The 24,122-nt window shown below is 47.0% G+C and overlaps 1 protein-coding gene across 2 annotated transcripts in view; it reads right to left on the bottom strand.

The window, feature by feature from the left end:
• Positions 1-14,931: 14,931 nt before the first annotated feature.
• LOC144675995 (pituitary adenylate cyclase-activating polypeptide type I receptor-like) overlaps positions 14,932-24,122 on the bottom strand; it is a 189,902-nt gene continuing 180,711 nt past the window's right edge. For both annotated transcript variants that reach the window (XM_078536516.1, XM_078536524.1), the window contains 3 exons: positions 23,690-23,819; positions 15,277-15,318; positions 14,932-15,125 (listed from right to left, as the gene is read on the bottom strand). In XM_078536516.1, coding sequence (XP_078392642.1) covers positions 14,937-15,125; positions 15,277-15,318; positions 23,690-23,819 — 361 coding nt within the window. In that variant the 3' untranslated portion in view covers positions 14,932-14,936. The remainder of the gene's footprint in view (positions 15,126-15,276; positions 15,319-23,689; positions 23,820-24,122) is intronic.

Here is a 24,122-nt window from a genome sequence, read left to right as displayed (position 1 = left end):
CTCCATTCCCTTTGAAATAAAGGCTAATAATTCCATTTGCCTTCCCTAATACCTGCTGAACTTGTATGCTAGCTTTTTGTGATTCATGCACGAGGACCCCCAAATCCCTCTGTGCTGCAGCTTTCTGCAGTCTTTCTACATTTAATATTCAGCTCCTCTATTCTTCCTGGCAAAGTGCATAAGCTCACATTTTCCCACATTATAATCCATCTGCCACTTTTCTTCCCATTCACTTAACCTGTCTATATCCCTCTGTAGACGCTTTGCGTCATCCTCGCCACTTGCCTTCCCACCTATTTTGGTGTCATCCGCAAACTTGGTGATGGTACATTCACTTCCCTCATCCAAGTCATTAATATATATTGTAAGCAATTGTGGCCCCAGCACTGATCCCTGCAGCACTACACTAGTTAGGTTGCTGTCCTGAAAATGCTCCTCTGCCAACCCAACTCCCTGTCTTCTATTAGCTAGCCAATCCTCTATCCATGCTAATGTACTACCTCCAATACCATGGGGTCTTATCTTATTAAGTAGCCTTATGTACAGTACCTTATCAAACACCTTTTGAAAATCCAAATATTTTACATCTACTGGTTCCCCTTTATCTATCCTGCTCATTACCTCCTCAAAGAATTCTAATAGATTTGTCAGGCATGATTTCCCCTTCTTGAAGCGATGCTGACTCTGCTTGTTTCGATTATGTATTTCTAAATGCTCTGCTATTACACCCTTTATAATAGACTCTAACGTTTTCCCAATGACAGATGCTAAGCTAACTGGCCTATAGTTTTCCTGTTTTTTGTCTCCCTCCCTTTATGAATAAGGGTGATACATTGGCAGTTTTGCAATCCTCTGGGACTTTTCCAGAGTCAAAGGATTCTTGGAAGATTACTACCAGTGCATCCACTATCTCTGTAGCTACTTCCTTTAATATCCTAGGATGCAACCCATAAGGTCCAGGGGACTTCTCAGCCTTTAGCCCCATTAGTTTCCCTAGTACTTTTTCTCCCGTGATAATTATTGTATTTATTTCCTCCCCCCACTTTGGCCCCTTGAGTATTTCGTATTTTTGGAATGCTATTAGTGTCTTCTACCGTGAAGACTGATGCAAATATTTATTCAATTCCTCTGCCATTTCCTGGTTCCCCATTATTATTTTCCCAGCCTCATTCTCTAAGAGGTCTATGTTCACTTTGGCCTCTCTCTTCCTTCTTATTTATTTTAAGAAGCTCTTACTGTGAGTTTTTATATTACTTGCTAGTTTACTCTCCAAGTTTGTTTCCCACTCCTATTGTTTTTTTGGTCATCTTTTGTTGGTTTTTAAAACTTTCCCAGTCCTCTGGTTTACCACTAATCTTTGCCACATTGTATGTTTTTTTTTTTTCAATTTGATACTATCCTTAACTTCCTTGGTTAACCATGGTTGGTTTATCCCCTTCCTACAATCCTTCTTCCTCACTGGGATATATCTTTGTTGTGAGTCATGAATTATTTTCTTAAACGTCATTCATCAACCATCTTTTCTGCTAAGCTCCTTTCCCAGCCCAATCCAGCCAACTCTGCCCTCATTCCTTTGTAATTACCCTTATTTAAGTTTAGAACAATTGTTTCCGACCCACGTTTCTCACTCTCAAACTGAATGCTAAATTCTACCATGTTATGGTCACTATTTCCTGGGGGATCTTTTACTTCCTCATTACACATTACCAGGTCCAAAATAGCCTGATCTTGGTTGGATTCACAACATGTTGTTCTAGGAAACTGTACCGAATACACTCTGAATTCTTGCTCGTGGCTACCTCTGCCAATTTGATTTCCCCCAATCTACATGAAGATTAAAGTCACCCATGATTAATGTCCTGCCTTTTTTACATGCCCCCATTATCTCCTGATTTATTCTCTGTCTTACAGTATAGCTACTGTAGGGGCCTATACGCTACTCCCACCAGTGTCTTCTTCCCCTTGTTATTTCTTACCTCCACCCATAAGAATTCTACATCTTCTGGTCCAAGATCATTTCTTGCTATCGTACTTATTCCATCTTGGTACAGATTCCATCTTGGTGGTATAGATCCCACTTACCCAATACTGGTGCCAGTGCCCCATGAACTAGAACCCACTTCTCCCACATCAGCCTTTGAGCCATGCGTTCATTTCTCAAATCTTATTTGTTCCATGTCAATTTGCAGGTGGCTCAGGTAATAATCCAGAAATTACCTTTGAGGTTCTGCTTCTTAATTTGGTGCCTAGCTCATCATACTGTCTATGCAGAGTCTCCTTCCTCATCTTGCCTATCTCATTGGTACCTACATGGACCACAACCATGGACCCTCCACTTCCCACTGCAACTTCCTCTCCAGCCTTGAGCAGATGTCCCGAAACCTGGCACTGGGCAGGCAACATAGCCGTCTAGACTCTTGCTCTTTGCTACAGAGAGCAGTGTCAATCCCTCTCACTATACTGTCCCATAATACCACTATATTCCTTTGTGCTCCCCCCACTTGAATGGCTTCCTGTACCATGGTGCCATCGTCAGTCAGCCCATCCATCTTGCAGCCCCCCACTCTCATCCAAACAAGCTGAGAAAACCTCAAATCTATTGGACAATTGCAGAGTTTCACACCCCTGCACTCTTGCCCTCTGGGCCCCTTACTTGCCTCAGCTACAGTCACACCCTCCTGTCCTTGATCACCTTCCAAATCAGAAGACCCTATCCTAACAGGCGTGATTGCCTCCTGGTACGAAGAGTCCAGGTAACTTTCCCCCCCTGCCTGATGTGTCGCAGTGTCTGCAGATCAGCCTCCAGCTCCATGCCTCTGAGTTAGATAGATTCCTGATTGACAAGGGAGTCAAAGGAGGCAGACAGGAAAGTGCAGTTGAGGCCGCAATCGAATCAGCCATGATCTTACTGAATGGCGGAGCAGGCTTGAGGTGTTGAGTGGCCTACATATGTTTCGAATTCGTATGCTCGTATGTACTCTAAATTGGCATAGCAAGCTACTTGTTTCAAGGGCAATTAGGGATGGGCAACAAATGCCGGGCTTGCCTGTGATGTCTACATGCCATGGAAGAATAAAAGAAAAAAAAAAAAAATCACAGAACATCCAGAACATTAACACAGAGGAACATTTAATGAAATCTGCACATTGTTTCATCACCATAAAAAAATCTCTAATATATACATCTATGCACATCGATTATGTCCCACCCAGTGTAAATAGCAAATACATAACTGCTCGAGGAATTTCCCAATAGTTAATATAATCACAACAACAGAATTGCGTAACAAGCCATGGTCCTCATCTCTCCTAATGTTCCTGTGGCGGCTCAGGAGTAATCAGGGCCATTATTCACATCACATAATACCATCATTAATACTATTAATCTATATCGCCTTTTTTTTTTTGCCAATTCTCTGTAAACTGTTTATAATGCAAACAACATTTCATAGAGTTAGTGTTTTCCCACAAGGATTAACTGTCCTAAAATCACACAGCACAGAAGGAGGCCATTCAGCCCATTGTGCCTGTGCCTAGCTCTTTGAAAAAACAATCCAATTAGTCCCACTTTCCACCCCCCACCCCACCCCTGCATGTTTCCCATAGCCCTCCAAATTTTTTTCTTTCCAAATGTCTCCAATTGTCCCTTTTGAAACTTCCTGCTGGATCACTCCTGGCTGGTATCTCACATTCTACCTTCCGTAAACTTGAGGTCGCCCAGAATTTTTGCTGCCTATGTTTTAAGTAGCGGGAAGTCCCATTTCCCCTATCACCCACTGTGCTCACTGACCTACACTGGGTCACGCAACTTGATTTTAACATTTTAAGCTTTGTTTTAAAATCCTTCCATGGCCTCGCCCCCACCTCCCTCCCTATCTCAGTAACCTTCTCCAGCCCCCCTAAACCCTCCGCTCCTCTAATTCTCACCTCGTGCACCTTTTTTAATCTATCCACCATTAGCGGCTGGGCCTTCGGTTGCCTGGGCTCCAAGCTCCGGAATTCCCTCCCTTAACCTCTCTGCCTGGCTTCTTAAAAGGCACTCCTTAAAACTTACCTCTTTGACCAAGCTTTTAGTCATCTGACCCAACAGCTCCTTGTATGTCAAACCTTGTTTTACAATGCCTCTGTGGAGCACCTTGGGGTGTTTCATCACGTTAAAGGTGCTACATAAATATAAGTTTTTGTTGTCACTGTTGAATCTGCTTCCACTGCCCTTTCACATGGGGCATTCAGGATCACAGCAACTCAAGGCTAAAAGATAGTCCCCTCATCGCCCCCCCTCAGGCTCTTATCTTAAATCTGTGTCCTTTGTGTAAAGAAGGACAGGACTACCTGAAATTTGTACCGGAGATCTTTCTTGCTCAGTGCATTTCCAGTCCAGTGAGGAAGGCCGTGGTGTTTAATCAAGTAGTGTAGCAGGCGGAGAAAGCTTCACTGTTAGAACACAGAGCAAGGGGGAGGCCATTCAGGCCCTTGGGCCTGTTCTGCCATATAATTAGATTATGGCTGTTCTATATCTTAACACCATTTATCCACCTCGGCTCGATCTACCCTATTCATCTCAGTCTTAAAAGGTTCAACTGACGCAGCATTCACACCTTTTTCGTTCCGGACTTTTACTGACCTTTCTGATTTTGTGCTCGAGGGTGGGCTGGCCCTAATTTTAAGATTACGCCCCTTTGTTCTGGATTCCTCCACCAGGGGCAACAGTTTCCCCGCATCGACCCAATCAAATCCTTTCATCATGTCAAACGGCTCGATTAGGTCGCCTCTCTCATAATCTGTTCCTCAAGGGCACACGAGGCCAGTTTTAGTCACGTGTGTTTACGCTGGTGTCCTCTGCAGCAGCAGACGCTCACTCTTACACAGATGCTGACTGGGCAAAAAAAAAAGCATCCAGGTCCATTTCAGGCCTTCCTTGGCTCCCTTGCCACATTGTTGGCAAGCTTAATAGTTGTGGTGCCAGACTAGTAAACTAGAGGTTGTGAACTCAAATCTCCACCATGGCAATTAAATTTAATACATCCAGTAGTTTGTGAGCTACCAGTGAAAAGTGAGCACAAAAGCTGGCCGAATTGTTGTAAAAACCCAACTTGATACCCTCGGGATAAGTGGGGGATGGGCGATAGGTACTAGCCACTATCAAAAATCAAACTGAGAAACCCTTAGCTCTTTCCTTCCCAGGACCTCAAAACTATGGGAACATGTTGTTGTCCCTCCTCTCCCCATGTTCCATTCCTCCTGAAATCCACAGGTTTTGAAAAACCAAATTTGGTTTTTGCTGAACTGGCCCATGATTTTCCTGGTGCCATCTCTTTGTTGTCTTGGTGGTGCGCTGCGCTGCCCATTCAGCGGGTTGCTCAGTAATAAAGAAATGAGCTGTCTGGAAAAAAAGAGACGTGCTGTCAAAGATTTACATCTTGCACTCATCAGGACAGATGCAAGAATGCCGGGTTTCAAAGGGGTCAACACTTTATACTGTACGAGAAAAGGGCTGATTGGTTGGCAAGTGGACTCTGGTCGAGGGATGGCCCATGGAGAGTACGTCCACGCATTGCGCCCTTTTCAATTAAATGTAAGCACAGGGGACAACCGTTCTCTGGCGCATTCTCCATGGCCACGCCTCCACGCCCCGAGCAGAGTCGACTTACCTTGCTTTGAATTTAAACAACATCTTGGAGGGCAACTGTCCCCTGGTGCATTCTGCATGGCAATGTCTTGACCAATTCAAGTCCACTTGCCAACCAATCAGCACCCTTTCCTCATGCAGTATAAATTGTTGTTCTCTTTGAAGTTTGGTATTTTCGCGTCTGTCCTGGTGGGCTCAGGGTGGAAAGCTTCAACAGCACGTCTCCTTTTCTCAGCACTACTCAAGTTCTGTCTTACCAAGCAACTATTTCAATGATCTTTCATAAGAACATAAGGGATAGGAGAAGAAATAGGCCCCCTTGAGCCTGCTCCGCTATTCAATAAGATGATCTTCTGCCTCACCCCCACTTTCCTGCCCTATCCCCATATCTCTTAAAAATGTATCAGTCTCCGCCCGGAATATACTCAACAGCTGAGCATTCACAGCTCTCTGGGCTAGGGGATCCCGAAGATTCACAACACTCACGAAGAAATGGCTGACCCCCCTTATGTCTGATGCTCTGACCCATGGGATACAGTCTCTCAGCATCTACCCTGTCTATCCCGCAACAATGTCTAACCTGCGAAAGGACATCAGGAAGCCTCCTTGCTCTTCTCTACCCAATGATCGATTGAATAGTTCATCTTGAATTTGATCACTTCAATTATTGCCCATTAATCCCAAGGAGAATTACCATTTGGCTCCATAGATTGATAGCAATTTGGATCACGTTTACATTATCAGCACGGCTAATACATCTAGAATAAATAACACTGTGAAACACGCAAAATGTACACATTACATAAAGCACTTTGCTGAATCATTTCAGCTCACTTTTTCTACAAGATTGGTTCCACTTTGAATAAACACGGCGTCACTTAATTATCTGTGTTACAAACTTTTTAGGTATAAAAAATAGCTTTACAACTCAGACAAACAGGCCTTAGGGCCAAGAGAAAGGATGGACGACAATGGAGCATTCAGCCACCCAACAGAAAATGCAATGAGTAGGGTTCTCCTCGACTCAATCCAAACGCACAAATAAGGTTTCCATTTGGAGAGCATTCTGTATAAAATTTCTGCCTGGTCATCATCGGGAAGGAGTGTAAAGGCCAAGCAGCGGACGTTCAGAATTCAAGGGCTCCCATCAATAACACTCCCCATCCTCTTGATGAACGGTCCACGGAACAGGCTTCCCTGTCCACCATTTTAATAGAGTTGCCACCTTAATTGAGAATTTCATGTCCAGTCACTGATGCGTTCATTATTAATGCTGCATTGGGTGACTGCAACTCATGCGATGCTTCCTGAGAGCTGGGCTTATCGCCTCCGCTCCTCTATTTATTAAATAAACATTAGCTTCATGCTCTGAAAGGCTTCCCCCCCACTTCCAATAAGCGAGGGGTTGGGTACGAAACGACAGCCAACCACTAACCAGTTACCCGTGGAATAACAAAACGAAGCACCCATTCCCCCTTTGGTATGGACAAGATCTTTAAAGGGTCAATATTAACCTGTAACCCACCCAGTGGCAAATTGACAAAGTCAGGGGCAATGGTGGCTTGAAATCCCCACCGGGTTTACCCTCTATTACAGAGAGTGATGTTGGGTGGAGTATTAAGCTAGCGATGCACCCAGTCTTGCCAACTTTCTTATGGTTGGTCAAAAATTAAAACTGCCTCTGGCTCGTGCCATTGTTTGCATCTTAATTATGGCTTTGGGAGAATGGACATTATTCCTTTGGATAAAACAAACATCCCAGCTCATGAATAGAAGGGAAAGGTGCACCAGGACTTTGATTTTGTCGAGAGATAAATTTGGAGAAGCATACTAATGAAGCATACTAATGGGGCATCACTCATTTTCAGTTGACAAGACCTTTCGCCTTTTAAAGAAAATAGACTTGCTCTGTCTTAATCACCAGTTATTTAGATCTCAAAACCTATTTGGCAGCATTGTGCAGAGAGCTTAAGAGATCAAAATTCCTTTTTTTGTTCTGTCAAAATGGTATTATTCATAATGAATCACTGTTTATGTGGAGTAACAGGTAACTTAAGTGCTAACTAAGTCAGTGTACTTCTAACATACTGTGTTCACTCTTGAGTAAGCGCCATGGGGTGTTAGATACCTCAGGCCTTTCTAATTCCTGCTAGGCTCATCACTCAAGTCCCACTTATGCACATTCAAGCCCTTGAGGGAACGTTCTCCCCTCTGAGTCAGAGTGTTGTGCGTTAAAGTCCCAGAGGCCCGGGGCTGGGGAACAGGTTGGGGCTGTTTCTGGGTCCGGAAGGCACCCCATGTGGCTATCCCCAGTGCTGCCGGTTAATGGCCAGAGGGCAGGTTTGCCGCCCAATTAAGGGCGGCGGGCAGGCTCTCAGAACTGGGAGAGCCAATCAGAGGCCATCCAGCTTGAGAGGTGTAGCAGGCTTCAAGAGAAGGTAAGTAAGGGTGAGGGCACCTCCAAGGTGGAGGCACCCTTAAATCCTCAATTAAAAATGAATTAATTCAGGACGAGGGGCTGATCATCTAGGACTGAGATGAGGAGAAATTTCTTCACTCAAAGAGCTGTGAACCTTTGAAAATCTCCACTCCGGAGGGTTGTGGGGGCTCCATTGTTGAGTTCATTTATAGCCGGGATAGGCAGATTTTTGGTCTCTCGGGGAGTCAGGGGAGTGAACAGTTGAAGCTGAAGGTCAGCCAAGGTCATATTGATTGGCGGAGCAGGCTTGAAGGGCCGAATGGTCTGCTCCTGCTCCTCTACATCTTATGTTAAAAAGGTCAGGCCAGCACTGTGGTGGGGTGGAGGTGGTGGTGGGGGCGGGGGGGTTAGGGGCTGGTGGGGCTGGGAGGGAACCCCTCTGAAGGGTGGTCTTAGACTGTTCCTGAAGCCAGGCAGGCAGTCAGAGACGGCCTCCCGGCCCCTCCGATGCACTGCTCCTACCCCGCCCCACCCTCCCCACACCTGGGCCTGCCATTGGGTGCCCGCCCGCGAGGAGCTGGGCCGACTGGAACCAATCAGCCTTCTTCAATTGGCCTCTGTTAGACTTTCGGCGAGCCTGATTGGCTACCTGATGCTCGTGGACGTGTAGCCCCTCCCCCCCCACATCACCCCAAGCCCCGATCCTGTCTTGTTAAAAAAAAAATGGCCCAGAGGTGGGACGGAGCAAAGCAAGCGGTGCACGCGCCAGCTGGTGGGGCTGTTTAAACCTCTATCTTGCCTCCACTCCCGGCCCTGGTGGGGGCTGAAACTCCGATCCCTTAGTGCGCACAAAACCTAGGCTGACACTCCAGCACGGTGGAGGGAGTGCTGCACTGTCAGAGGTGCAGCTTTTCAGACGAGGCGGTGAGTTGTCAGCTGTGTGTGGGAGATCCCAAGGCAACATTTTAAAGAAGAGCAGACGAGTTGCCCCCCCGGTGCCCTGGTCACTATTTACCAGGCAACCGACATCAGTGCGACGGGTTATCTGGTGATTTATCACTTTGCTCTTTGCTGTGCTCAAAATGGCTGCCGTGTTACCCACAATACAACAGTGACTACACTTCAAAAAGGGCTTCGTTGGTTGTAAAGGGTGTTGGAACATCCTGAAATCTAAATGCAAGGCATTCCTTCTTTTCTGTTTCAATATCTCCATCCAGTAAGGAGGGGCCCGTCCATTTTCTTATCATTCTTACAGGGGGTGTGAGCATCGCTGGCTGTTCTGATCAGTTTTCCACCTCACCCATTGAAAAGAGCCACCAGCCTCTCTATTAGTAAATTGGTAAAAGGTGTCCACTGCCTAGTGCTGGAACCAGCTGTTTTATAACAGAAGTGACGTTCCGTTGCTCAGCACCGCACCTCCGTAAATGTGAGCACATCCACAACTCTGCTGGCTGACACTTTCACCCCTGACTTCACTGACCTACATTATCTCCTGATCCTTCAATGACAGGATTTTACAATTCCCATCCCTATTTTCAAATCCTTCCATGGCCTCGCCCCCTCCCCCACCCCCCTCCCTATCATTGTAATCTCCTCCAGACCCCACAACCCTCTGAGATCTCTGCTCCTCCAATTCTGTGCATCTTGTGCATCCCCCATTTCCATCGCTCCACCAGCAGCGGCTGTGCCTTCAGCTGCCTGGGGCCCTAAGCTCTGGAATTCCCTCCCTGAACTTCTCCAGCTCTCTGCCTCCAATCCCTCACAAGCAGGAAAACAGCTTTCCTCTGTTTGCGAACGGGGTACAGCATGTCAATGGATACTAAATATGTTGGTATTCTTGCAGTTCCGAACCTAATTTGATAATTTAGTTAGCCCCTTTAAAAAGATGGTCTGTTAACTTGCAGAACAACGTCGCTCATCTCTGAGCATAAAGGAGTTGGGCTCCCTTAGACCATAAGACATAGGAGCAGAAATTAGGCCATTCGGCCCATCGAGTCTGCTCCGCCTTTCAATCATGGCTGATAAGTTTCTCAACCCCATTCTCCCGCCTTCTCCCCGTAACCTTTGATCCTCTTACCAATCAAGAACCTATCTATCTCCGTCTTAAATACACTCAATGACCTGGCCTCCACAGCCTTCTGTGGCAATGAATTCCATAGATTCACCACTCTCTTACAATTAAATATCGGCCTTTGAAATCTGTCCTTTTGTACATTTCTTGATCTGCCAGTTCAAAATAAAGACGCTTTTCCATACCATTTGACGCCTTTTTTTTGTAAGCAAGCTGCTCGCTGGAAAACGCGTTTGACTTTGGTGCAGTCACATCTCACTCTTGCAGAGACGAGCAGAGGAATATCACAGAGTTTCATGTGACAGCACCAGAATCCTCTGAGGGCCTCACTGGTTTGGAGTGTTTAACACACGTAGTGTAAACTGCCAGAGGCAGGACGTTCACACAGGGTGGGTTTAGCTGGCTCGGGGCTCAGGAGCAAAATGGTTATGTTGCTGCACTAATTAATCTAGAAGCTGAACCAATGATACTCCAGTTGCAACAGGCCTAACTAGTGCTTTATACAGTTCCAGTACAGCCTCCCTGCTCTATGCCACGGCCAACAAATGAAAGGATTCCATATGCCTTCTTAACCACCTAAGTGACCTGTCCTGTTCCCTTCAGGGATCTGTGGGCACTCACTCCAAGGTTCCTCACTTCCTCTACAACCACTCAGTATCCTCCCATTAAAAGTGTTTTCCTTTGCCTTGTTTGACCTCCCCAAATGAGTCACTTCACACCTCTCTGGGCTGGATTTCATGTGCACTGCCTGAAAGGGTAATAGAGGCAGGAACCCCTCAACTCGTTTAAAAGGTGTCTGGATGTGCATTTCAAGTGCCGTAACCTGCAGGGGTCAAACACTGGAAAGTGAGATTAGGCTGGATGGCTCGTTTTTCGGCTGGCACAGACACGATGGGCAGAGTGGCCTCATTCTGTGCTGTAAACTTTTTGACATTGATTCTACGGTATAGAGACATGAGTTCAAATCCCACCATGGCAGCTGGTCTCGGTATTGGTGACCAGTGCCAGATTGTGGTAAGAACCCATCTGGATCACTGATGTCCTTCCCTGGGATGTCCTTCCCTGGTCTGGCCCACATGCGACTCCAGACCCCACAGCAACGCGGGTGACTCCGAACTGCCCCTTGAAGTAGCCTAGCAAGCCAGACGGGTTGTGCTGGAGAAGGCGGCTCACCACCACCTTCTCAAGGGCAATTAAGAATGGGAAATAAATGTTGGCTTTGCCAGCCATTCCCACACCCCATGAATGAATAAAAGCGAGTGCTACAGCCAAGCAACCCAATTTTGCTCCGTAATATCATCTTCGCTTACCCCTGAAAAGTTATTTACGCTGACAAAGTATCACCCCGGACCCACCAAAGAGCATTATTCTGTCTTCCGGTGACAGGGAGTAATGGGTTGTTCGATGTAAAGAGGTTCATTTCTCACCAGAGTATTTTTGAGAAGCACTCACATTTTCGCAACAATAAACATTGATAACAATGCTCCGAGCCAAAACAAATGCCACTTAACAATAGCTGACATTGTTGCATTTACATCACACGTAGTTAACATGTCCCAAATACAACAACCAACTATACAAAGGAGGGAACTTTTCCCCGCATTTTTTAAAAAATAGTTTTCATTGAATAACATTCCTCAGGGATCTAGACCCATTCTATGGGCTCCCAATACCCTTCTAGTTAAAAATCAAGCACTCTATATGTTCCTCTACTGATGTGGTAAAGGGGATGCTTGAATCTTCAATGTGCATCCAGGGGTTGACCACATTGAGATAGAGGACATGAAAGGAGGGATCTTAGATTTTTCTCCATATCTGCCCTATGAAATCTGGAAAGCAAATTACTTCTTCGTCAGGTTCTGTCAAGCTTTTAGACCTTGGGCCTATAAGGCCGTGACACTACTACTTTAGGCAATGTTCGAGACAGGAACAGTGACTCTTCACTTTTAGGTCATCTTTGGGGTCTAGCTACATTTCCCAACGATGGTTATAACCTGTGAAGAAGCTTTTACTCAATCGCTGCAGCTTTGCTGGAAATTCTCCTCACGTTAGTCGCATGCTTGTAACCACGCTCAAAAGCTGACACTCATCTGTCAGGAGTAGCAACAAAGGAAGGAGAAAGAAATATCCCTGCTTCATTTAACAGGGAGCAAAAGCGTCTTTCATTAATACAAGTCTCTCTCTCTCTCGCTCTCCTTCGAGCCATCTATTGCCTGAAAGTTTGCCTCTTCCTTCAGTTGCAGTAGCTCATGAAGCAGAAGTTAGGCTTTAGATACATAATCAGCCAAACTATTGGCCTTGAATGAAGATGAAGGCAGCCTCTGGCCTGAGGGTTCATCAGGGGTGCTCGGCCACAATATAAAATGCATCCATTTTGTTTGGCAAAGCAGGTGGTCACATGACTGCAGCAAAGCTCACAACAAACACCACCAAACACTGATGGTACACAAGCTGCACTAGTTCCTCTTTCATCTGCAACTGAATAAAGTTCTGTGTCACCCTATGAAGCTAGGGCTAGATTTTCACGGAGCCAGGGTTGACTCCAGAGTCATTTAAAAAATGGCTGGCCGGCCCCGATTCTGGGATTCCTGCCCCCCATTCTCGGCACCAGCAATTTTTTTGCTGGCACAGGATAAGGGCGCGGGTAGTGAGCCCACACCCTGCACTCCCCGTCTGGCTGGCTCCATTGTGGACGTAGGCATCTCCTAGCCCCCCCTACAATTTTATGGCTTCTCCAAGGCTCATGGGTTCTCGGATGCTCAGAGCAGCTGTGAACCACAGTCTGAATTCAGGAACCTTTTGAAAGGTAAGTTTAGAAGTTCCTACCCAATGCCTGGCAGCCGCACCCCACGGACCCCATACACTCCATGTCAACTCAAGCCCCTCAGCCACTCCCCATGACCCCTCATACTCTCCAGGCCAACTCAGTGCCAATTCATGTCTCTTACATGCCTAATCATCCAGTATGCACTATGTACATAACCGATGAGCCCTTATAATAACAACGGCAATAGTGGAACTACTGAGAAAAAAAGACAGCCATTCAGAAATCTTTGGAAAAAAAAACAAATTCTATTAAAATGTCAATCAGATGGCCCATTAAAGTATTAATAACAGAGACTTCAAAGTCTTCACACCTCTTAATGTTGTCCAAATAAACATTGAGACGTTGACAAAAAAGATCACAGAAAGAACAGCTTATTATAATCACTTAAAGATGCCAATCAAGCAAAGTCAACAATTCACTTCACTTGTCAAAACGGATTCCTTGCTGAGCAAATGATTGTATTGGTCTGGGCTCTCAGCTAAGCATGCATAATGGGGAGAGGTGGAAACTGCAGAAACAGCATTTTCTTTTCCCAGAAGGAGATTTCTGAATGAGTGTCTTTTTTTTTTCTCAGCAGTTCCACACTTGCCATTGTCATTATATAGCTCATTGGTTATGTACATAGTGCATAATGGGTAAATGAGCATTGAGTTGCCGTGGAGAGTAGGAGGGGCCATGGGGACTGGCTGGGATGGGGGGGTGGTGGGGAGCGGGGCATGAATTGGTACGGGCGGTATAAAGGGCTACGGGGAGTACATGGGGAGTGGGTTGGTGTGAGGAGTGAGAGCTAGGGGGGGACTAACTGCTTTTATTACAGCTGCGGGGGGAAGTCCCATAGAACCGATTCGGGACATCTAACCAGCCCAGGGCATGACACGCACCCATCCCTGTGACCACATAAGATGTGCTTCCTGGTTCGGAGGGTCCAACTCCATTCCACACTGGAATCGCCTGACTCGGCAGCAAAAATTCAGCCCGAGATGTCACTGTTTAGGGTTATGGGTCACCATGTAGAGCTATATGTCACACGTAGAGTTATATGTCTCCTATGAGGCTATGTGTCACAGTAAAGGGGTAAATGTCATTGTATAGGGCTACGCATTCCCGCATACGGCTACATGTGACCACATAGGGCTATGTGTCACTTTATAGGGCTACATGTCATCGTATAGTGCTATGTATGACCATATAAGGCTAGATGTCACTGTATAGGGCAATGTGCCACCCTATAAGGCTATGATCAATGTATAGGGTAACTTGTTACTCTCTAGGGTTACGTGTCACTCTACAATGTCACTCTATTAGGCGGCGTGTTACTACATGAGGTTATAGGTCACTGCATGAGGTTACGTATCACCATATGAGGTCGGACGTCTTGCTTTCAGAGGCAAGGAGCAGCAAAATGAAGGCGGGGAACGCCATCCCTTAAAAGGCTGACTGCGAACACTAAAAGCAGCACGTTGACTAAGCCGGCTTGGGATCTGAGAAACGTGACAGGCAATTCAGGCAGCAGCTCTTCGGGCCGAGCAGAGCGAGGGAAATGAGTCCAGTCCCCACTGCAACCAGACGCCGTGCTGTTCGTGGCGAGTCCTCCGCAGAGATGCCTGCGGCGGGCGGGCGGGCGGGCAGCGAGAGTTGGCTAAGACAGCGAAAGTACCGATGTTCTGAAGACAGTGTTTCAGTCCCGGTCCGTGACGTTTAATTAACGACAACATAAAAAAAAAAGGAAAACTTTGTTTCATGGAGGAGGAGGTGGGGGGGTAGGGGGAACAATATCGGGACCCTTGTAACCGAAACACTGCACGACACCTTATACCTGAAGGGTGATAAAAACACCGTGACTTTAGATGGCGGGCGTCTGGTCTGGGCAGGTGCTGTGCCAGGGAACGTAATTCTTTCCAAGCTTCTTACGTCGACGAGGGAGGGTGGGGAGTGGGGGGGTGGGGGTGGGAGAGGGGGTCAGAAGGGGGGGTCACGCGGCCCCCAACGGTTCACGTGGCCAGGTTCTCGGCGTTGACGCTGGACATCCGGATTTGCGAGCTGCTCTTGCTCAGCACGGAGAGCTGGGTGCCCCCGTTGGCCCCGCTGCTGGCCAGCGACGGGTGCCTGTGCTTGAAGTCAACAGCAAAGTAGCGGTTGACCTTCCAGCTCCTCCACTTCCGCTTGATCTCGGACTGCACCTTTGGGAAGAAACTTAAAAATGTCATTTGAATGTACTCAGCTGCGTCGGAGCCGAAGGGATCAAACACAAAGCAAACACCAGAGAGAAAAATTTCAGAATAGAAAGGCTTTGCTTTAGTCTTTTGCAGGAAGAAGATAAAAGCAGCTTACCTCCCCGTTGAGGAAACAATACAGAACTGCCACAACAAACCCCTGCAAGGAATAAACAAGTCACATCCAGAATTAGTGCAGTGTAAACAAGCGTTTGTATTAAACCGGGATTTAAGTCTAGCATCGAGCTCCATGCAGCTAACGGTAGGGGTGGGGTTGGCTTTTGGCTGCCATCTTGTTTCTCCCTCTCTCTCTCTCTCTCTGTCTGTGTCTCTCCCTCGGGTGTGATTCTACTTGGAGCCGGCGGCTGCCGTTCTCACCTCCCACTCCAACGCCCAATCTAACAAGCCTACGTGCGGAGTGGGCGGCGAGGGTGGGCGGTGAGCCTGCCTCTGAGTCAGGAGGTTGTGGGTTCAAGTCCTACTCCAGGGCTTGAGCAGAAAAACGGGCCTGATGCTCTGCTGCCGCGCTGAGGAAATGCCACACTGTCTGTCCTTCTGGGTGAGGCCTTAGCCTGAGGGCCCCACCCTGCCTGCTCAGGTGGACGTGAAAGATCCCACGGCACTCCTTCTTGGAAGAAGTTCTTCCAGGTGACCTGACCAATATTCATCCCCCTCCCCCACCGCCAATCTAACAGCATAAAATCAGATTATCTAGTCATTATCACAATGCCGTTCGTGGGAGCTTGCTGTGTGTAAACTGGCTGCCATGTTTCCTACATTATAATGGTGACTACACTTCAAAAGTACTTCGGTAGTGAAAGAGGCTATATAAATGCAAACCTTTCGTCCTTTTTCAATAATAAGTGCGGCGGCTGGTTGTTTGACTTCGGGAGGTGTCCTGTCTCCCAAAGGGGAGAGTCTTTCTATTGCTTGGAGATGCGGTGACCTAGCACCAATGTCATGGAGCCGAAGGCCCAGGCTAATGTTCTGGGGATACGGGTTCAAATCCCATCATAGCAACCGCTGGCAGTGGGTTTTAAATCAATCAATTAATAAAAAATGTGGAATTCAAAGTTAACCCCAGTAATGGTGACCATGAAACTATCATTGATTGTTGTAAAAAAAATACAATCTGGTTCACTAATGTCCTTTAGAGACAGAAATCTGCCATCCTTACCTGGTCTGGCCTACATGTGACTCCAGACCCACAGCAATGTGGTTGACTCTTATTTGTCCTCTGAAATGGCCCTAGCAAGCCACTCAGTTGTACCAAATCACTAAAGGGAAAGTCCAGAACAAGAGGGCAAAACCTTAAGATTAGAGTTTAAGTCATTCATGGGTGATGTCAAGAAAGGGTAAGAAACTTTGGAACTCTCTCCCCCCAAAAAGCTTTTGAGACTCGGGATCAATTGAAAATGACAAAATTGAGATCAATAGATTTTTATTGGGTGAGAGAATTGTGTGTTATGGAACCAAGGCTGGCAGATGGAGTTAAGGTATGGATAGGCCATGACCTTATTAAACAGGTAGAACAGGTTCAAACGAAGAAAGACTTGCATTTATATAGTGCCTTTCATGACCACAGGATGTCCCAAAGGCCTTTTACAAACAATTAAGTACCTTTTGAAGTTCATTCTTTATCGAATGTCATAAAAAGCCCATCTGGTTCACTAATGTCCTTTAGGGAGGGAAATCTGCCGTCTGTATCCAGTCTGGGCCTACATGTGACTCCAGACCCACAGCAATGTGGCCGATTCTTCGATGCCTCCGAAATGGCCTAGCAAGCCGCTCAGTCATATCAAACTGCTGCAAAGCCGGAAAGGGATGAAACCGGACAGACCGCCCGGCATCGATCTAGGCACCGGAAACGACAACGGCAAACCCAGTCATGTCGACCCTGCAAAGTCCTCCTTGCCAACATCTGGGGGCTGGTGCCAAAATTGGGAGAGCTGTCTCACAGACTAGTCAAGCAACAGCCTGACATAGTCAACCTCACGGAATCATACCTTACAGATAACGTCCCAGACACCACCATCACCATCCCTGGGTATGTCCTGTCCCACCAACAGGACAGACCCAGCAGAGATTGGGTCAGGAGGGAGTTGCCCTAGGAGTCCTCAACATTGACTCTGGTCCCCATCAGGTTGATGGCTTCAGGTCAAACATGGCCAAGGAAACTTCCTGCTGATTGCCAAGTACCACCACATCCGCACCCCCCCACCCCATCCTCAGCTGATGTATCCATACTCCTTTGTGTGGAACACCAAATGGAGGAAGCACTGAGGGTGGCAAGGGCGCAGAATGTACTCTGAGTGGGGGGGGCTTCAATGTCCATCAGCAAGAGTGGCTCGGTAGCAACCGCTACTCGGTAGCGCCACTACCACTCCGGAAGGATATAGCTGACATAGACTTGGTCTGTGGTAGGTAGTGAGGGAGCTAACAAGAGGGAAAAAAACTACTTGACCTCATCTTCACCAATCTGCTTGACACAGAGACATGTGTGTGCCTGACAGTATCGGTAGGAGTGACCACCGGTATGGTCCTTGTGGAGATGAAGTCCCGCCTTCACATTGAGGATACCTTCCCTCTGGCACTACTACCATGCAAAATAGGATAGGTTTAGAATAGATTGAGCAGCCTAAAACTGGGCATCCATGAGGCGCTGTGGGCCATCAGCAGCAGTGGAATGATATTCAACCTCAACCTGCCCGGCATATCCCCCACTCCGCCATTACCATCAAGCCAAGTGATCAACCTTGGCTCAATGAAGAGTGCAGGAGGGAATGCCAGGAGCAGTACCAGGCATACCTAAAAGTGAGGTAGCTACGTGGTAAAGCTATAACACAGAACTACTTGCGTGCCAAACAGCATAAGCAGCAAGCGATCCCACAACGAATGAATCAGACCAGGGCTCTGCAGTCCTGCCACATCCAATCGTGAATCGTGGTGGACAATTAAACAACTCACTGGAGGAGGAGGCTCCACTAATATCCCCAACTCAATGATGGGGGAGTCCAGCACATCAGTGCCTTCAGCCAGAAGTGCCGAGTGGATGATCCACCTCGGCCTCCTCCAGAGGTCCCCAGCATCACAGATGCCAGTCTTTAGCCAATTTGATTCACTCCATGTGATATCAAGAAATGGCTGAAGGCACTGGATACTGCAAAGGCTATGGGCCCTGACAATATTCCGGCAATAGTACTGAAGACTTGTGATCCAGAACTTGCTGTGCCCCTAGCCAAGCTGTTCCAGTACAGCTACAACACTGGCATCTACCCGGTTATGTGGAAAATTGCCCAGGTATGTCCTGGACACAAAAATCAGGACAAATCCAACCCGGCCAATTACCGCCTCCTCAGTCTACTCTTAATCATCAGCAAAATGATGGAAGGTGTTGTCGGCAGAGTCATCAAATAGCACTTACACAGCAATAACCTGCTCACTGACGCCCAGTTTGGGTTCCACAGGTGCCACTTGGCTCCTGGCCTCATTACAGCCTTGGTTCAAACATGGACAAAAGAGCTGAACTCCCGAGGTGAGGTGAGAGTGACTGCCCTCGACTTCAATGCAGCATTTGACCGAGTGTGGTATCAAGGAGCCCTAGCAAAGCTGGAGTCAATGGGAATTGGGGTAAATTTTCTGCTGTTTGGGGTCATGCCTAGCACAAAGGAAGATGGTTGTGGTTATTGGAGGTCAGTCATCTCAGCTCCAGGGCATCACTGCAGGAGTTCCTCAGGGTAGTGTCCTAGGCCCAACCATCTTCAGCTGCTTCATCAATGACCTTCCTCTCATTATAAGGTCAGAAGTGGGGTTGTTCACTGATGATTGCACAATGTTCAGCACCATTCGCGACTCCTTAGATACTGAAACAGTGCATGTCCATACGCAGCAAGACCTGGACAACATTCAAGCCTGGACTGATAAGGGACATGTAACATTCGTGCCACACAAGTGCCATACAATGACCATCTCCAACAAGAGAGAATCTAACCATCTCCCCTAAACGTTCAATGGCATTACCACCACTGAATCCCCCACTATCAACATCCTGGGGGATTACCATTCACCATAAACTAAACTGGACTAGCCATATAAACACTGCGTCTACAACAGTGATGAAGAAATGGACTGACATTAGCACCCTGCTGACTGCATCTCTCAGGGATTGACACAAAGGCTTTGCAATCAATCACATGTAAGGGCAACGAAGCTTTTTCTAAAACATGAACAATCCTACTCAATTTCCCATCCAGCAAATATCAGGTTACAACAACAACTTGCATTTGCATAGCGCCATTGACACAGCATAGCGCCCCCCCAAGAAGCTTCAAAGAGGTGTAATAGGGAATAGCCTTGCGGTCCCTCGGGCACAAGGAATTAAGCGGTGATCTGATCGAGGTGTTTAGGACGAGTAAAGGATTTTGATCGGGTGGATGGAGAGAAGCTATTGTTCCTGGTGTGCGAGTCCCACACACAAGTGGGTGTAACCTTAAAGTTCGAGCTGGGGTGTGCAGGGGTGATGTCAGGAACATTTCATCACACAAAACATTGTTGAGGCTGCGGGGGGGAAGGAGGGGGTGGTCAATTGAAAATTTCACAACCAAGATTGATAGATGTTTGTTAGATAAAGATGTTAAGGGCTCTAGAACTAAGGTGGCTAGATGGAGTCAAGATACAGATTGGCCCTGGCAGACTGAATGGCAGAATAGGCTCGAGGGGCTGAATGGCCTATTCCTGTTCCTGTCTACAGTTTTAGTCTCCTGACTTGAGAAAGGACATAATTGCATTGAAAGTAGTTCAGAGGAGGTTCATTCGACCAATTCCTGGGATGAAGGGGTTATCTTATGAGGAAAGGTTGAGCAGGTTGGGCCTGTACTCACTGGAGTTTAGAAGAATGAGAGGTGATCTTAATGAAACATATAAGATCCTGAGGGGACTTGACAGGGTGGATGCTGAGAGGATGTTTCCCCTTGTGGGGGAGTCTGGAATTAGGGGACACAGTTCAAAAATTAGGGGTCTCCTATTTACGATTTAGATGAGGAGATTTTTTTTCACTCAAGAGGGTCGTCAGTCTGTGGAATTCTCTTCCCTAGAGCGCAGTGGAGGCTGGGTCATTAAACATATTCAAGGCTGAATTAGACAGATTTTTGATGTCAATGGTTATAGGGGCAGACAGGAAAGTGGTGACCACTATCAGGACATCCATGATCTTATCAAATGGTGAAGCAGGCCTAATCCTGCTCCTAATTCTTGTGTTCCTAGGAAACCAGGTAGAAGATTAACTAGCCATTCATTTCCCACTGAATGGGGTAATTATAATGAAGAATAGCTGCTGTATAACAACAGCCCTCGTTGAGTGATACGCTTGAAGCTTTACAACAAGATGCTAATGACCTCAACCTTATATCTTTCATATTAACAGAAAGTAAACATACTATTCCAAATATTATTCTCAGTTGGAATTATTTCCTTAAGATATGGACATTATGAGGTGAGGCCTGGTCATCATATATAGGAACACAGTCTGTGAAGGCTACCTTTGCATGATATCCTGAATGAAATTGTAACCATTTTCGATACAGCTGGAGTCAATGGGAATTGGGGTAAACTTTCTGCTGGTTGGGGTCATGCCTAGCACAAAGGAAGATGGTTGTGGTTGTTGGAGGTCAATCATCTCAGTTCCAGGATATCACTGCAGGAGTTCCTCAGGGTAGTGTCCTAGGCCCAACCATCTTCAGCTGCTTCATCAATGACCTTCCTCCCATTATAAGGTCAGAGGTGGGGATGTTCACTGATGATTGCACAATGTTCAGCACCTTTCGCGACTCCTTAGATACTGAAACAGTGCATGTCCATACGCAGCAAGACCTGGACAACATTCAAGCCTGGGCTGATAAGGGACATGTAACATTCGTGCCACACAAGTGTCACACAATGACCATCTCCAACAAGAGAGAATCTAATCATGTCCCCTAAACGTTCAATGGCATTACCACCACTGAATCCCCCACTATCAACATCCTGGGGGATCACCATTCACCAGAAACTAAACTGGACTAGCCATATAAACACTGCGTCTACAAGAGCAGGCCAGAGGCTAGGAATCCTCCTGACTCCCCAAAGCCTGTCCACCATCTACAAGGCACAAACCAGGAGTCAGTTGCCTGGATGAATGCAGCAACAACAACCCTCAAGGAGCTTAACACCATCGCGGACAAAGCAGTCCGCTTGAAAGGCACCCCATTCTCCACCTTCAACATCCACTTCTTCCATCACTGATGTACAGTGGTTCCTTAGGCAGCACCTTCCAAACCCATGACGTCTACCACCTTGAAGAACAAGGGCAGCAGATAGATGGGAGCACCACCACCTACAAGTTCCCCTCCAAGCCACTCACCATCCTGACTTGGAAATATATCGCCATTCCTTCACTGTCACTGGGTCAAAATCCTGGAACTCCCTCCCTAACAGCAATGTGGGTGTACCTACACCACATGGACTGCAGCGGTTCAGGAAGGCAGCTCACCACCACCTTCTCAAGGGCAATTAGGGATGGGCAATAAATGCTGGCCCAGCCAGCCAAGCCCACACCCCGTGGAAGAGTACATTTTTAAAAATGTTGCCGTATGTAAACGTAGTGACAAGTTTCCCTCTGACTTCTTGAGACTTGTGGCAGCTTTTGGAAAGCGGTTAGGAGGTCCCAACAATGTCCCTAATATCAGAGGAATTCCTTTCCTTCCGCCCGCTCCACCTCCCACCCCACCAGAAAGGGAGTTACTGGGTGGTAGTCACCAACTGGAATTTGGCCTGATTATTTCTCCAAAGTTGCTGCCCAGGCCATTGAAATGGATGCTACCGTTTGCTAAAGCCCTGATGAAATCAGCCATTTCTGGCAGGCTAATAATGACAATTCAAAATCAATTATTGCCTTTAAATTTTCTCAATAAAACTTTTTTGTTCTAATCCTTTCCATAAGGCCCAACCTTCTCAGTAAACCTCTCCCTTGTCGATGGCATTGACTGTTTACCTGGCGTGCGGTTCCAGAGCCACAGAGTTGGTACCAGTCTAGCCAATCCTTGCAAGTAAGGCCAAGATGGAACATCGGGAAACACCTCACCATGGACAACAGTTCCCAAGCCCTGGGGGCTGGCCTGGAGCCTTCAGGAATTAAAGGTTAATCCCCCAGGACACGGCGGTGAGCGACTCCAGGGAAATTAATACAAAGGTGCCTTTTATTTTTCCATTTTCTCGAAAGGCTTTTCTTTGCCACTTTTAGAAATATGAGAGCCGGGGGAGAAAAAAGGAAACGGTTGCTTGGCTGAGAGGCAACATCGCCTGTATCGGGCAATGAAGGGTTGGGCGGTCGGTGGTGGAGCATGGGGCATTGTGGGAGGGTGGGTGGTGAGAGGTCATGTGGTGAAAGCTCCAGGATGTGACCAATCACAGTCGGTGCCCTCACCACGGGCACATCGACAGGGGATCCTCCCCTGGCCCTTACTTGACAATGAAACCTTTTAGCAAAGGGTTAAAGGTGATGACTGGCTGTGGGGTTATCTCCGCCCAGAGACCCTCCCTTAGGGCCAACATCAGATTAAAGGTAATAATTTTAATAAATAATAAAAATGTAAAAAAAATCTATTCCCACCGGCAGCAGGATTGTCAACACGAGGACACAGGTTGACGTTAATAGGTGAAAGAATCAGGGGAGCAGATGAGGAGTTTTTTTTATTTTTATGAACAGGGGCTTGTTGCAATCTGCAATGAGCTCACTTTCAGAAGAGAATTGGATTAATATTTGAATAGAAAAAGAATTCAGATTTCAGGTAAAGGGCAGCCGCTGGGACTAATGGATAGCTCTTTGCAAACCTACGAGATTCTGAGGGGGTTTGACAGGTGGGCGCTGAGAGATTGTTTCCACTGGTTGGGGAGCCTAAAACACAGGGCAGGGCGCAGTCTCGGGATAAGGACTTAGATGAGGAGAAATTTCTTCACTCAAAAGTCTGTGAATCTTTGGGTTCCTCTACCCTAGAGCGTTGTGGATACTCCATCGTTGAATACATCTAAGGCGGGATTTTTGGTCTCTCAGGGAATTAAGGGATATGGGGACCGGGCAGGGAAATGGAGTTGAAGCCCAAGATCAGCCATGATCATATTGAATGATGGGGCAGTTTCAACGGGTCTTATGCTCTTACTCCTGCTCCCATTCCTTGTGCTCTCTTTCAAAAAGACAGCATAGTCATGATGGGCCGAATGGCCTCCCGCATGATCCCATGCTACAGGAAAACAGCCCCAGCAAGGATCTGCGGACAATAATCAAGTGGAGGAACTAGTTCTCGCCTTTGCTTTCGGCTATCACTAACTGACGGAGAGATAGACTCCGTTTCAATGGCTCCCTGTCATAACCACTCGGCGACAGCCTAGCATCTGAATAGGGTTGGCAAGGGCTATGACTGACCCACTGCGGCACGAGGTGCCTTTCTGTGTCCTTCCGCAGCACGCCCTGCAATGTTACAGCGCTCTGACCAAGTTACCTGAAAGGATCCTAATCCCAGCTCAAACACCAGCCGTTCCCTGGTATTGACATCTTCTGGGTAAAAGGCAAAGACCGTGTAGTGAATCCCAAACAGCGGAATCAGGAGGAGTGTTGAGCGGGCCAGTCTCCTGTGTGAAGTGGTTGAGGAATGAGAGAAACAGCAGCCGTTAACATTGGTGAGCTCGAGATGGATGGATCAAATTCAAGATCATTTCTTTAAAACACACAATATAAACCGGAAGAAACTAATATTTCAATTCCTGTCGCATTCAGCTCAAAAAATAAACTGGACCGACTGCTAAAATGATTTTCTCCATTGTTCTGCAGGAATATTACTTCACCCTAAAAACTGGTTCGATATAATAGAAATAAGTTGCTATGTTTGCGAAATATCGGTGCGCTGATGTTAGGTATCTTTCAAAGGGGTAATT

Source organism: Cetorhinus maximus, chromosome 3 (genome assembly GCF_964194155.1).
Source record: "Cetorhinus maximus chromosome 3, sCetMax3.hap1.1, whole genome shotgun sequence".
Taxonomy (NCBI): domain Eukaryota; kingdom Metazoa; phylum Chordata; class Chondrichthyes; order Lamniformes; family Cetorhinidae; genus Cetorhinus; species Cetorhinus maximus.
The sequence above is the reverse complement of the archived record's forward strand: the minus strand, read 5'-3'. Positions and strand labels throughout refer to the sequence as shown.